Source organism: Pagrus major, chromosome 24 (assembly GCF_040436345.1).
Source record: "Pagrus major chromosome 24, Pma_NU_1.0".
NCBI lineage: Eukaryota > Metazoa > Chordata > Actinopteri > Spariformes > Sparidae > Pagrus > Pagrus major.
In genome coordinates, this window is record NC_133238.1 from 21,951,595 (window position 1) to 21,964,994 (window position 13,400).

Below are 13,400 nucleotides of genomic sequence, written 5' to 3' on the forward strand. Positions count from 1 at the left end.
ACTCATCCAGACAGGAAAAAACGAGCACACTCAAACATGTTTGGTTGCTTTTTGCCAGCAGAGTCAAAGGACAGAAGATGAAGCACAAAACAAAATAAAGACGTAATGTTGTTACACAAATGTAATCCAGTGGAGCTCAACTGGCGACCAGGGGAAAATAACACCTGCCAACGTGTGGTGTTCAGTAGCAGCAGGATATTTTCCTCATTTGTCACAGCAGTGTGTTTGGCCTCAAAGGTCAGCCGGTGTGAAGACAAAGGCTAGGAGTGGCCTAGAGGATTATCACCTTCAGGCCTCGACGGGGGCCCGAGCCTGATCCATTAAACTGCAGCTCATATTCTCCGAGCGCCGCTGCGCTGACAACAGATGCCGAACAAATCGGTGGAGCAGAGAGAGACACAGGTGCAGGTGCCAAGGTAAACATGTCAGGAGGAAGAGGAGGCAAACCCATTAAAAATACATCTGTTTGAGAAAAATCGACTCAGGGAGAAAGCATGTTGCAGCCAGAGACCAGGGTAATAACAGAGATTCAGTTACCAAAGTGACTGATAAATAATTTTGAAGGAGCAAATGTATATATCACTTCACATGTGGCTTTCTGAAAATAAAAACAATAACAAAAAAAGGCTAACTGAGCTAATTAGCTAACGGCAGGTAGCAACAGCCAAAGATAGCACTTTTTTTTTAAAAAAATTACTTTTTTTGTATTAACTTGCTGCTTTTCAGCTCTCTTTCTAGCCTGTTTAAAGAAAAAGGCTGAGATTTTCTGAAAAAATTAACAAACATACAAAAAAGACTGAGCTAATTAGCTAATGGCAGCTAGCTACAGTCAAAGATAGCTCTTTTTTGTTTCTTTTTTCCTTGACTTGTAGCTTTCAGCTCACTTTCTGGCCTGTTTAAGTAAAAAACAACAATCGATATTTCCTAAAAAAAAACAAAAAAAAACCCCCCATGGCTAACTGAGCTAATTAGCTAACAGCAGCTATCTACGGCCAAAGATAGCTGTAGCAAATACAGTATTTTTGGAGCTATGGGTTAGGGTTATGTTATGAATTCAAATGTATATACATATAGGAGATATATATATATATATATATATATATATATATATATATATATATATATATATATATATATATATATATATATATATGTATATTTGAATTCAGGACAATTCAAGTGTCTTCAGGAGCAAGGTGTCACAGGTTTTAGCTAACGTTAGCTAACTTGATGAGAAAGCTTTGAGCTTCTCTGCCTGCAGATGTCTGTAGATGACTGAATGTACCTTTAATTAATGATATCACATAAAATTTTTCCACTGTTTATAGAAAAAAACAAGATTAACCTATATCATTACAGATATTGTGTTAAGTAAGGCGTCCGGTGTTCCAGGAAAGCCGAGATGCTCTTCTCCTTTGTATTGTTGAGATGTTGTGCTCTCATGTCCAGCTTGTCCTCCCTGCTTAGTGTCTTCCCAGATGTTCCCAGGCGCAGGAACGTTTCTGTTTAAAACCATTATCTGACCGGAGCTCGTCCATCTCTACCAGCACCACGTCTGCTCCGTGCTATCACTGAAGGAGTCCTCCGTGTTTGGCTTACAAAACAGGTCACCGCTGGCTTTCCATCCAACGCTGTGTTTAAATATGAGCGGCGTGTGACAGCTGTTATGAACTCAGACGTACACACTGTTGTATGTATATGTTTTATGTTGGTCATGTGCCAAATAAAGGAAGCAAATACATCTTAGCATTTGTTTTAACTCACTTACATACAGTATAGCTGCTCCGGACATGCTTTACAAAGAGTATTTAGACCAAATGACTAAGTGATTGGGTCAGAAAATTATATAAGTGCAACTTAACCTTACACAAAAGGTGGCTTCTCTTGTAAACACATAGCCGGATTTAAATAAATAGACATTTTGAGAATTACATAAGCTTATTCACTCTCTTGCTGAGAGCGTTAGCCAACTGCTACTCTGCACAGTAAGCCGTAAGTAAAAATTCCTGTATCCGTCCCTTTATTTAAGTTAATACGGGTCTATTCTGGGCCAAGACTCATCCTCTGTTCAAGTTTCATGGAAATCCATTCAGTAGTTTTTGCGTAATGCTGCTTACAAACCAACCAATTAATGGGAACGGGTGAAAACAGAACCTCCTTGGCTGGACGTGATAAACAGAAAACATTTAACAACTACGTTTATCGATACTTAATATTTTCTGTATTACATCAGTTGTTTACATAATTATTTCTGCATGTTTATACTGGAGAAAAAAAAGTATAGACCGATGCCAAACTCCCTTTCCTGTCCACATTTCTACAGAATGTAGTTTCTTCACAGCTTCTAAATACTCAAAACTGCAAAACAATATTATTTTTCACCTGAGAAAGCTACAAATGCTAAAACGTATGCGTAAACTTCTTGGAGGATTGAGAGACATTCATGAATGCGTGTTTTCCCATGATTCTCAAACTAATATCCACGTAACATGCTGCAGGAGCTGTCTCTGAGCGTCTGGAGATCATCATGCAGGGTGTGAAACCACATGCCATGCCTCCTGATGTTACCCTGGAATGCTCTTATCATTTTTCATGCTGCGGTGATAACAGCTTCCCATCCTCTTCCATTCATGGAGACGCACTGCAGCCCTGGACGGCGATGAAAAAAGGGAGCTAATGGACGAAAAGAAGAGCAAAAAGTTAGTCGGTGAAGGGTTAGTGAACGAGCGACCCCTCCCTCACATCCAGTAAAGCTGCCGTCACCTCCTCCTCCTTCGCTGTGCACTTCCCCTTTAAAGTATCTGAGAGGAACAGCCTCACGCTCGGCTCCTCGCACTGTTTGAAAAGGCTGCTGTGACTGAAGGGATCTTAAAGGATAAAGAAGAAGAGAAGCTCCTGTAGGTCATGGCGGATGCTGCAGCTTCTGCTTGTGGATATGTCATGCAGGGGAACAGGCTTAAGTTATCAGGAGAGTGATAAGAAGCTGTGTTTTATGAGCATTTCCTTTGTCAGAAGACACATGACTGGACTGTTCATCCCAAGGTAAAACACTTACTTTTCATATTCTGCAACGGATCATTATGTATTTCTGTTTCTGTATGTTTTAAGTCATGTAATTGCTTTTCTATTGCATTTTTTTGTATTGTGAAGTAACATTTTAACTGTGCTTCTTTGTAGAAAGGCTGTAAAATACATAAATAAACTAAAATTATGGATAAATCCAACATAACAGCATAAAATCAAGCCAAATCCTTTAACGCACTAATGCTGAAAGAACAATTTAAAGCGCTTTTAATGTCAGTAATTGCTGAAGATGTAACAGGACTTTGATACTATAAGACTCCTCTGTAATGTTGAAATACTGACATGTTGCAATGTTAATTTCTGACATCATCACATAGAGAGTTCACTTACCCACACATAAACAGGATGTCATAAAGCGTAATCATAAAGCATATAGATATAAAACTATGTGTAATATAGGTGCGATTTACCGCCTATGACCATAAACATACTTGTTGCATAAAGCCAGACATGTTGGATTATCTCCACGAGGTGTATCACTTTCTAAAATATAGTAAGACACAAAGGGAGGTGTAACTCCAGAGTCCTACCCGATGAATTATTGAATGACAGCGGCCTCGCGTCCATTAACGTGCGCGCTTATCTCGGCTGTTAGCAAACAAAGAGGCTGAATTTGTCTCGGTGGTCAGAAGAGATGACGGAAAGGAGCACAGCAGGATGTGGTCGTCGTGCTGTAACTGTTGTTGATGTCTTTATTTCCTCTCTGTTCAAGTTTCTTTTAAAGTCACCCAAGAGAAAAGTGTGTTATATATTATGAAGCAACTGCTCTTGTAAATATTATCAGTTTCGTGTTCCCGGCTGCACTTTGGTCAATCTTCCTCTCGACATCGACTTCCCTCCTCATCCCTCCAGATGCAGTTCGAATAAATCATCCGAAATATCTTTTCCATCGTCCACTTGAGAGCGGTTGGAAAACTGGTCACCATTTTGAGGTTGAACACTACACTGTCCCTGCAAACACGCTCTGTTTATTTAAAGAAGAAAGGTTTCTCTTTCTTTATCCACAATGATAAATGTTATAGTTTGCTGTGATAGGAGCATGACAAGGCTTGAGTTGACTCTTGAACGCTGGAATTGGTTGACCTGGCTTTCAACTGTGGAGTGGCTCATACCAACAGCCTGAACGGATATTTCTTTCTCAATCAGTCAAATCTTTCCACAATCTCCACTGCCTGCTACATTTTCTACTAAATCTCTATTTTCATCTCTGCTCAGTTGCATTTCCTCTGCGAGTTTCTCCGAGCCTTGTTTATGCATGTTGAGCAATAACCACAAACTAGATAGTCACAAAAAAGTCCAGCGAAAGAAAAAGCAGCCGGCTTCATTTCCAGAATGACGTAATAGGTCAATTGCCAGCGACTCCCTAAACGACATACAGTTCATCACTGTTCCCAAAATAACATGATGTCACATGCATGACACACGCACCGGACCTTTGCTGTACAGTCGCAGTGTTCATGGGTTACTTAAACTACATGGTTAGGTTTAGGAAAACAACGTGGTTCTGGTTCTATAACAATGTTTCTCCTTCTTCCCAGGCTAGCTGTACGTTGACGGGAGTGGAGCCGGGCTGCAAATGGGAATGCGATAGGAAGTCTGCAGATTAAACACATGATGGATTACAACGACTCCCATGCTTTGCTCTCCGGGGAGCAGCTCATCTACACCATCACCATACCGCTGTCGACATCCATCATCCTGGCCAACCTCTTCATCATCCTGGGCATCGCCTGGAACCGCCAGCTCCACAACACGCCCAACTACTTCTTCCTCAGCCTGCTGGTGGCAGATCTGTGCACAGGCGTCGCTCTGCCTTTCATACCCTTAATGGGTCTGAACCGGGAGTTGAGTTTGAACTCCTGCATGGTGGCTCACATTTTCCCGAACTTCCTCTTCCTGGCGTTCCTCTTCAACCTGGTGATGGTCCACTATGAGCGCTACATTTGCATCGTCGACCCCCTGCACTACAACAACTTGTGGATGCATCGCAGTTTTCCTCTGGCGTTGCTTGCGGTGTGGGCGCCACCGCTTCTGTACGCATCCCTTCCTGCTTTTGGGTGGAATAACTTGACCGGGCCGGATTGGAACGACTGCTGCGCAGGTAGTCAAAAGATTATGCCGTTTTCAAACTGTTCGATAAACAGAACCGCCTGCTGCTCGTACAGGCGAGTGTTCTCCAATGCCTTTATCTACTTGGAGGTGTATGGACTCGTCTTACCTGCTATTCTTACCATCGCTGGCATGACCGGCCGTGTTTTGTGGATCACCCGAGGCCAGCTGAAGGACATTTGTCGCCTCCATCGCTCAGTGGAGCGGGGTAGTCAGGCCTCAGACCGAGAGCAGAGGCTGAACCTGCGGTACACTCGCTGCGTGGTGGCGGTGTCGCTGACGTTTCTCGCGTGCTGGGTCCCCTACCTCATATACATGCACGTCTGCATAGCGTTCTTGATCAGCGACACCAAGTGGAACTCCACCACTCACATCGTGCTGTCGTGCACCGGTATAGGAAGCATGGCCGTGGTGCCGGTGGTGCTCGGCCTGGCTAACAGGCAGTACACAGAACCTGCGTGCAAACTGCTCCAGAAACTCCGAGACAGATGGAGGCGGAGGACGCAGGGATCGGAGGAAGTGGCGGTCTGAGGAAGTGCTGGCGACTGTGAATGTTTCTGAATGCTGCTAGGGTTGATGAACATCATTGATCAAGTGCACCAGGAAGAAATATTGCAGTCCAGCAGAAAAAACACATTTGCATTGATTCATTCACAATTTATTTATCAGTGTTCCTAAAAGAAGGCTGCATATTGTTTTACAACCATCACACTGGGTTTTGAATTATAATTTCTGTCTGTAGCTGTCCATATCTGAAGGACTACCATTACATTTTACTAACTTAATTGAAAATATTACTGTATCAGGATGACGGATGAGTAAGTTAATGCTGTTTACGGCGAAGCTTTAGAAGGAGCCACTGTCTCAAACGACGCTACAGCCTCATCTGGAAGAGATTAAAGGAAAAGTTCACCCACAAATAAAAATTCTCGTCATTATCTACTCACCCCAATGTCGCTGGAAAGTCAGGGGAAGTTTCGTAGTCCAAAAAACATTCAGAAAAAAAGCATTAGATGGCTCCATAAAGCATAAATACAAGTCTACAGAAGCCTGAGATCCAGAAACTGATTTGAAAATACATAATTACACCCTCAACATGCAGTCGAGCGAATGCTAACGCTTTTAGCTTAGCAGCTACGGTGAAATTCTGCTTTTAAAAGGGTGTAAATAACATAAACTGTATCTGGAGTTTTAACATGACAGTTTCATCACTGAGCTGACAATATTAATGCATAAAAATATTCACTGTGCTTCTCATTACGACAGCACATTTGATGAGCTTTCACAGGGTCTCGCTCTGCTGATGGCTTTCATTTTTTCAGATAGGTCTCGCTGTATGTTGGGGTCATACATACAGAAAAGTTTGTCTTCCAGAGGAGTAAGTTCTGATGTCTACGTTCAAATTCAAGGCCGTAATTATTACTGGAGTGGGACTAAGCGTAAATTCTCACTACGATAACATGGTGAAGTTGAATAAAACGACCCTTGTATCATTACATCTTATAAATATAGCTCAAATAAGTACACAGTATATCTTCATTTGTCCGCTCCAGACAGCAGTTTAACCGGGCGTAGATTTTCTTCATCCTTCACCCACCTGCTTGTAATGTTTACTGCTGCTTCCCTCATTAGTGTTTATCTATAAACTGGTATGCAAGCTGAAGAGGGGAGAGGGATGCATCCACGGTGCGTGATACGGGACATGAGAAGATTAGGGCCTCAGCGTGAATACTCAGGAAAGAGACACGAGGTGGAAAAATGGTTTCTTCCATGTAAGTTGTTACAGGATGGTTAAATATATAAAATCAGGAACATCTGCTGCTTGCAAATTGTATCTGAAGGCTAAAAGTTGTGTTTCCTGTATAGATCCATTCAAGGGGAATTAGATTTTTATTCGAGACCTGATTAAACAGTGAATGTCTGTTTGTTTCCCCAATCAAAATGTGGTTTTAAATGTGTGGGTGGAAAAGAGACGGCCTGCGAAGGGGAGCCGAGGAGGGAAAGCAGACTTTAATCAAATCAAAGAGCAAACAAGGTCTGAACTGTTGTTGGACATTAAGGAGAGATGGGATATCATCATGGGGTCAGGGTACACCATGTCTTTTGTCCGTGCCCTTTTAGCTAAGCCATGTTCCAGTATGTTTTCCACATCACAATGTCATGGACGCATGTGTCCTGAAGACAGAGGAGAACCGGGAGAAGAGGAGGAGGAGGAGGGGAAAATGAAGACAGGACGAGACGTTCAGGCTCCAGCTCCTAATGACTGAATGCTTTCTTTATCAAGTAGACTTGTATCTAACAAACACACTGTACCGAAACTGGGTATGGATTCTCAACATTTTTTGTGCTTTCTATCTTTGGCTGGCAGCAGCTGCTAACCACTGTTGGGACTAAAATAATTAGATATACTGTGTTATTAAGTGAGTTTTTAAGGGTATCGTTGGACGGGTCCTGGATGGTGCCATGCTAACGTTACGACAGCCCTTAATTATGAAACCCAATTATAGGTTTAATGCTAAGCTAAGCTAACTGTCTCCTCGCTCCAGCTACACGTATACTGTAGAGATATGACACTGTATTCATTTTCTCATCTAACTCACAACAACAATGCAAATACTGTAAGCATATTTCCCAAAATGTCTCAGAATACTCTCTTTGTGTTTGTGTCAAGGAAAACAGAGCAGCCATGTTGTTCATGTTGCTTTATTTATTAATTGTATAACATTGCAAGTACGTGTCACAGTAAACTCTGCAATGCCTTCTGATTTCCTCGTCTTTACTTTGACATATCTGAGGTACAAATATGCAAATGCATGTGAAAGAAGAAGAAACACTTCAGGGGAAAAAACAGCATTTCGAGGTTGTAAACAAAAAATTCCCTTTACCACACATGCAGAACATGTAACCCCACTGAAACAGAGACTTTATTTATGGGTATTCAGAAGATGGAAAGCCATATCATGCACGCAGTTGCTACCCCAGATACATGTTTGACTTCTTGTGATTCAAGGCAACATCAGGCTCACAAAGGTATTACAGAACACCACAAGGCTTTGCAAAATGCAAATGAAGATAAGAAAACCTTTTTATAAACAGACATAAACAAAATGTCTCGAGTATCAAGCACAGATTCTAGGAAAAGACGCTCAACCTGCCAAGAAGCAACTGTCAGACAGTTCACTCTACCAGAAAGCACACAGAGGATAATGATTACTGCATTGAAAGTAACTTTCATGATGATTCTTGATGCATTCAATTTAATTTAATTTAATTTAATTTAATTTAATTCACATTTTGTGGATTTACTGTAATGCTGCAGACAGAGGAGTGATGGACAGTGACAGTCAATCATCGGTGTAATGGGAGCTTTCAGACACGACTCTGCCTTCCTCCACCTGCACCCGGATCAGCAGGCGCTTCTTGGAGGCGGGGTACTCTGGTGGGGCGACGGTGGTTCTCGGGATAGTGGTGGTTCCCAGGATAGTGGTAGTCGGAGGGACAATGGTGGGTTCTGGGGCTCGTGGCTTCACTGGCAGGTGAACGTCTGCGTGCAAGTAAGGACTTGGATTGGTTTTGTTTTTTAAAAATCTGAGCGAAAGAAAGGTTTGATTTTAGTGGCAAACAAAACATGAGGCAGTCATGAGAATGCTGGTATGTATGAAACTGATGCTGAGTTTTATAGTGTTACGTTTTTGTTAGTTTTTAATTACATCTTTTTAAAATACTATTTCATGTATCATAATTATATTAAAGGTAGTTTTGCCGAAGAAACTTTAATCAGAAGAGAAAGACCCTCATAGACTGATTTTTCTTTTTATGCCTAAACAAACTAAATAAACAAACTCTCCTGACCTTGAAGGACAACACACTTTCAAACTGTTTTACTTTGTTTATATTTGGCGGACCCTGCCACCTCTTTCTAGCTTCAAACAGTGAGTTTGAATTTGAATAATGCACCTCTAAATTTAGCTTTTGTGTGCCACTCGCGATTTCCTACATTTCCCAGAATTCTTTTCAACATGTTCTTGCATAATGCACCTTTAAAGTTAAGTAACCTATATGTGAGTATAATCCTATAATATAAAATACATTATTTTGACATGCATATTGAGAACTTGAAAGGTGAAATATGGAAGAACTGGCCACAGGGTAATCGCTAATTGTATCTGCCTTTAGCTAGTTAGCTCAGTTAGCCCTGCAGCTAGTGGCCCAGACTGGGGGCTTGCCTTGGTATTATGAGACAGAGGACAGGGCAAGGCTAGCTGGTTAGCATGCTAACTTCAGTAGATATCTCTGCAACACAATACAATGACATCATGAAGTCAAAACTATTATTTGGTCGCGTTCTGTTGATAATTTTAGGTAATTTTTGAACGTTTTAAGCTAAAATTCATACATATTGCAGCTTTATATTAGGTAATGTGAGTATATTGTGATGCTGATCTGCTTAAAATAAATAATTAAAAATATCTATATGTTTATATTTGTCCAGCATCTGGCAGAAAAAAGTAAAATACACCAAAAAGCAACCAAATGAAGCAAGAGAAGCCACATTAGTAGATTTGTACAGGGTTAATAGGGCTGCTAGTAGCTAAGTAAGTAAAAAAGTAACAAAATGGTTCTCACCTGCGTGGCGCATGAGGTCATTCATTCTTCACAAAGATGAAGCAGAGACAGGTGTTAGTGAAAGCATTAATTCATCATCAACAGCATCATGAGTGAACACACTGAATAGGAGCTTGTGCTATAAAACAACATACCTCTGCTCCTCGCCCTCCAGCAGCTTGTGGTAGGTGGCGATCTCGATGTCCAGGGCCAGCTTGAGGTTCATCAGCTCTTGGTGGTCGCGGATCTGCCCGGCCAGGTCCTGCTTAGCCCGTTTCAGGGCTTCCTTCAGCTGGCCGATGTCCTCCCGGGCCTTCTCTAGGTTCTTGTCCCCTTCTGCCCTCGCTTCGTTGATGTCCTGCTTCAGAGACTCTTCCTGATAGAAAAACAGAGAAGATCAGACACTGACAAGACGAACGCCGAGGCCTGAACTCTGAGTGTTTTTCATCCCAACCTTTCTTATGAGAGCTTCCAGGTCGCCCCGGAGCCTCTGGATGAGGCGCACCAGGTCGGAGATCTCCCTCCTTAAATCACGCACATCCTGCTCACGCTGTCCTGCATTTAAGACCAAGGCGTCCATCTGATATTGGGGAGAAAGAGCAAAATGTGAATAATATTGAGAATATTATCTATTTAGTGTAGTATGTCTTCTTCTTTGGGTATAATCTTCCCTTTACTCCACCTTTTTCTGGTTCCAGTGCTCGGCCTCCTCCCTCGTACGGGTGGCCATGTTTTCATACTGCTTCTTGACGCTCTCAACGATCTCGTCCAAGTCCAGAGACCGTTTGCTGTCGTCACGCAGGACCACTGTCTGGTTCTGGACCTGAGACTCCAGCTCCTTGATCTCCTGCAGGGGGCAGAAATGAGCACAACAGAGTTAGTTTTATGTTCAACGTCAGTTTGTCTGCCTGTTTCATTCAAAGATTAACGACAATAACGTAACATAAAACTCATCAGTACCTCATCATAGCCGACCCTGAGGAAGTCCAGTTTTCCCATCAGGTCCTCCAGCTCCAGAGCCAGATCCACTGCCTCCAGGTGACCTTCATCTACATCCTGTTTCACACACACATGATTAATCACACACACGAGGCATAAAGTGAAGAAATTGCTTTGAAAGATGTAATTTTGCCTCCAATAATTGATTTCAGTTGCCTGAATTTCTTCAAAAAGTGAGTTTATTGAAGTTTTAACCACATTTTCTGAATAAATAAGCAGCACCAGAAACCTTCAGTACCTTTTTGCTGACGATAAACTCATTTTCCAGATCAGCTTTCTTATGAAACTCGTCCTCATAGCTGAAAGAGAAAACACGGGGTGATAAATGGACATATTCAAAGTTGATTGAGGTTTTAAACAGTGAACTAGAAGACAAACTCAATCTCATCAGTTACACCGTGACCTGCTGACCTCTTCTTGGTGTCCTCCACCTCCTCCTGGTTCTTGAGCAGCTCGGCCTGCAGTTTCGCCTGGTCGCGGAGCAAGCTGTCGATCTGCTGCTCCATCTCGTCCTCCAGCTGCCTCACGATGTTGTCGATCTTCCCGTCGTAGTCCTCCTGCTCCTTGAGGATCTTCAGCTTCGTGTCCAGCTTTTTGTTCTCGTCCTCCAGGTGTTTCACCTGAGACAAGAGACGGACGCGAGGACATAAAAAGTAGATGTAAAGGGAAGACGTCAAAACAAAGAGAGAGAAACCTGAAAAGGAACGATTATACACTGTAGCTAGAAGTTTGACATGTTATCATTATGTGGTTCGTGTCGATAATGACAGGCGAGGGTCCAAACATGAACGTGCATCGTTTTATTATGTTGGTTGTGAAAAAACTTCAGAAAACTTCTTCTATCAAATGCAAATCTTCCCTCTCATTTCCACCCAATTTATCTCAAGTCATGTTCAGAGACTGATGTTATTATCCACAAGGTGGCGTCCTACACATATCTCCACCCCAGAGTGAAGCATGCAGAAGGAGGCGATTTTCATGGCCTCAGGCCTCAGAATTAAACACAACCGCAGAGGCTGGTTTTGTGGTTAAAGTCGTGCTCTGGCACTTGGAACAGGTTTGTTGATTATTGATTGATTAATTGATTGATTGATTGATTGACATACAAAAGAAAACAAACTCTTCTCAAAATAAGTAAAGAAGAACAAAATGAAAACAGAAAGGACAGAAAACCTTTGTCTTTGATTCAGATATTATCAGAAATTATCCAAAAAATAATGCATGTTTGAAAAAGGCTGTGAAGAAGTACACACTTATTTAATCCACCGCCCAGTTAATTAGACCTGAATCTGTACTTTATTATTCACAAACATACACATACTGTACATACACAAAGTACTCATCATTTCTTATTTATAATTTAAATTATAATAATTATAATTTAAATTATCATTTAAATTGTTAACTAATTAACTTTGTCTTATGAACGTATATTAACTCTTTTTTATCACTGTACATATACAGTATTAACTTATTAACTAATTGTCTTTATACTTTATTCTTATATATTAACTCTTTAATTGAGTGACTGAAAAGTACAGTATACAAAAAAAGTGCACAAGCATTAAATTATATGAAATTGTGATATTATATAATTAGAATAAACCCCAAAACATGTAAAAAATAATAACAATTAAATACTGTTATTTTTCTTTCCATGTTTTGATAATGTATTTATTTGTATTTATTTGTAAATAAATACATTATTTCTAGCCTTTTAGTTGGTTCAATTAATGCATAATTGTAGTTCATTTTGAAGATGAGCAAATAAATTATAATCAATCGTATTCATATCGTATTTAAAGGTGCACTACGTAGTTTTCGGGGAAGAAATTTTCATCAGAAGAGAAAGATCTTCATTGAATTATGTTTTTTTTTATGCCTAAACAAACTAAATAAACAAACTGACCTTAAAGGTTAATTTCATACTGTTTAACTTTGTTTATATGTGGCGGACCCTGCCACCCTTCTAGCTTCAAACAGTGTCCTGGGACCTTATTTTCCTGAGAAAAGCTTGTTTATAAAAACATATTTCTGAGTTTGTGTCATTACCTAATTAATAATGTAAATATTAAACTACATAATGCCCCTTTAACCACACATGAATTTAACAGAACAGTACGGTTATAACATATAATAATAGACTACTACTAGCCTACTTTTAATGATAAGAATGTACTTTACAGACCTTATCAATCAGCCTGACGAACTTGTCATTCAGTCCGACCATGTCTTCCTTCTCCCGGGATTTACCCGACGGGTCGATCTTGTTCCCGGTCGGGTAGCTCTTGGTCGGTCCCGTGCTGCTGGGGGAGTAGGTCTGACTGCTGTAATCTCTTCCTTTAGACATACTGCTGCTTGTAACAGAGAGCTGGAGACTGGAAGCTTGAAGCTGGAAGCTGGCCAGGTGAGCCTGGAGGAGGATACCTGCTGCCCTCCGGATCACCTGCTTTTAAGGTGGACAAGGACCACCCACCACCTCCCCAAAGCTCTGCATGCGTCCAATCGAGAGAGGACAAGTGAGAAAAAATGTAAAAAATCTACATGAAATACTTGAATTTCGACTCTGTGCCAGTTTGTCCACAAGTGGTGAGCCAATGGCA

The 13,400-nt window shown here is 41.2% G+C and overlaps 2 protein-coding genes across 2 annotated transcripts; one reads left to right on the plus strand and one right to left on the minus strand.

The window, feature by feature from the left end:
- Positions 1-2,862: 2,862 nt before the first annotated feature.
- Positions 2,863-7,958, plus strand: LOC140992088 (G-protein coupled bile acid receptor 1-like). Its single transcript, XM_073462336.1, has 2 exons — positions 2,863-3,042; positions 4,623-7,958. Exon 2 carries the CDS (start codon positions 4,696-4,698, stop codon positions 5,722-5,724), a length of 1,029 nt encoding a protein of 342 aa, XP_073318437.1. The 5' UTR covers positions 2,863-3,042; positions 4,623-4,695; the 3' UTR covers positions 5,725-7,958.
- Positions 7,959-8,512: 554 nt separating this feature from the next.
- Positions 8,513-13,147, minus strand: LOC140992272 (intermediate filament protein ON3-like). Its single transcript, XM_073462571.1, has 9 exons — positions 12,986-13,147; positions 11,209-11,417; positions 11,036-11,096; positions 10,759-10,854; positions 10,481-10,645; positions 10,253-10,378; positions 9,954-10,174; positions 9,820-9,845; positions 8,513-8,781 (listed from the first exon to the last, which is right to left on the minus strand). Exons 1-9 carry the CDS (start codon positions 13,145-13,147, stop codon positions 8,774-8,776), a joined length of 1,074 nt encoding a protein of 357 aa, XP_073318672.1. The 3' UTR covers positions 8,513-8,773.
- Positions 13,148-13,400: the final 253 nt, after the last annotated feature.

Excerpts from the sequence above, each read along its gene's own strand:
- LOC140992088 (XM_073462336.1), top strand. The coding sequence starts at position 4,696 with ATGATGGATTACAACGACTCCCATGCTTTGCTCTCCGGGGAGCAGCTC.
- LOC140992272 (XM_073462571.1), bottom strand. The coding sequence starts at position 13,147 with ATGTCTAAAGGAAGAGATTACAGCAGTCAGACCTACTCCCCCAGCAGC. Across the intron at positions 10,855-11,035 it reads AGTTTATCGTCAGCAAAAAG|GATGTAGATGAAGGTCACCT; the intron begins GTACTGAAGGTT and ends TGTGTGAAACAG. Across the intron at positions 9,846-9,953 it reads CTGGAGGGCGAGGAGCAGAG|AATGAATGACCTCATGCGCC; the intron begins GTATGTTGTTTT and ends ATCTTTGTGAAG.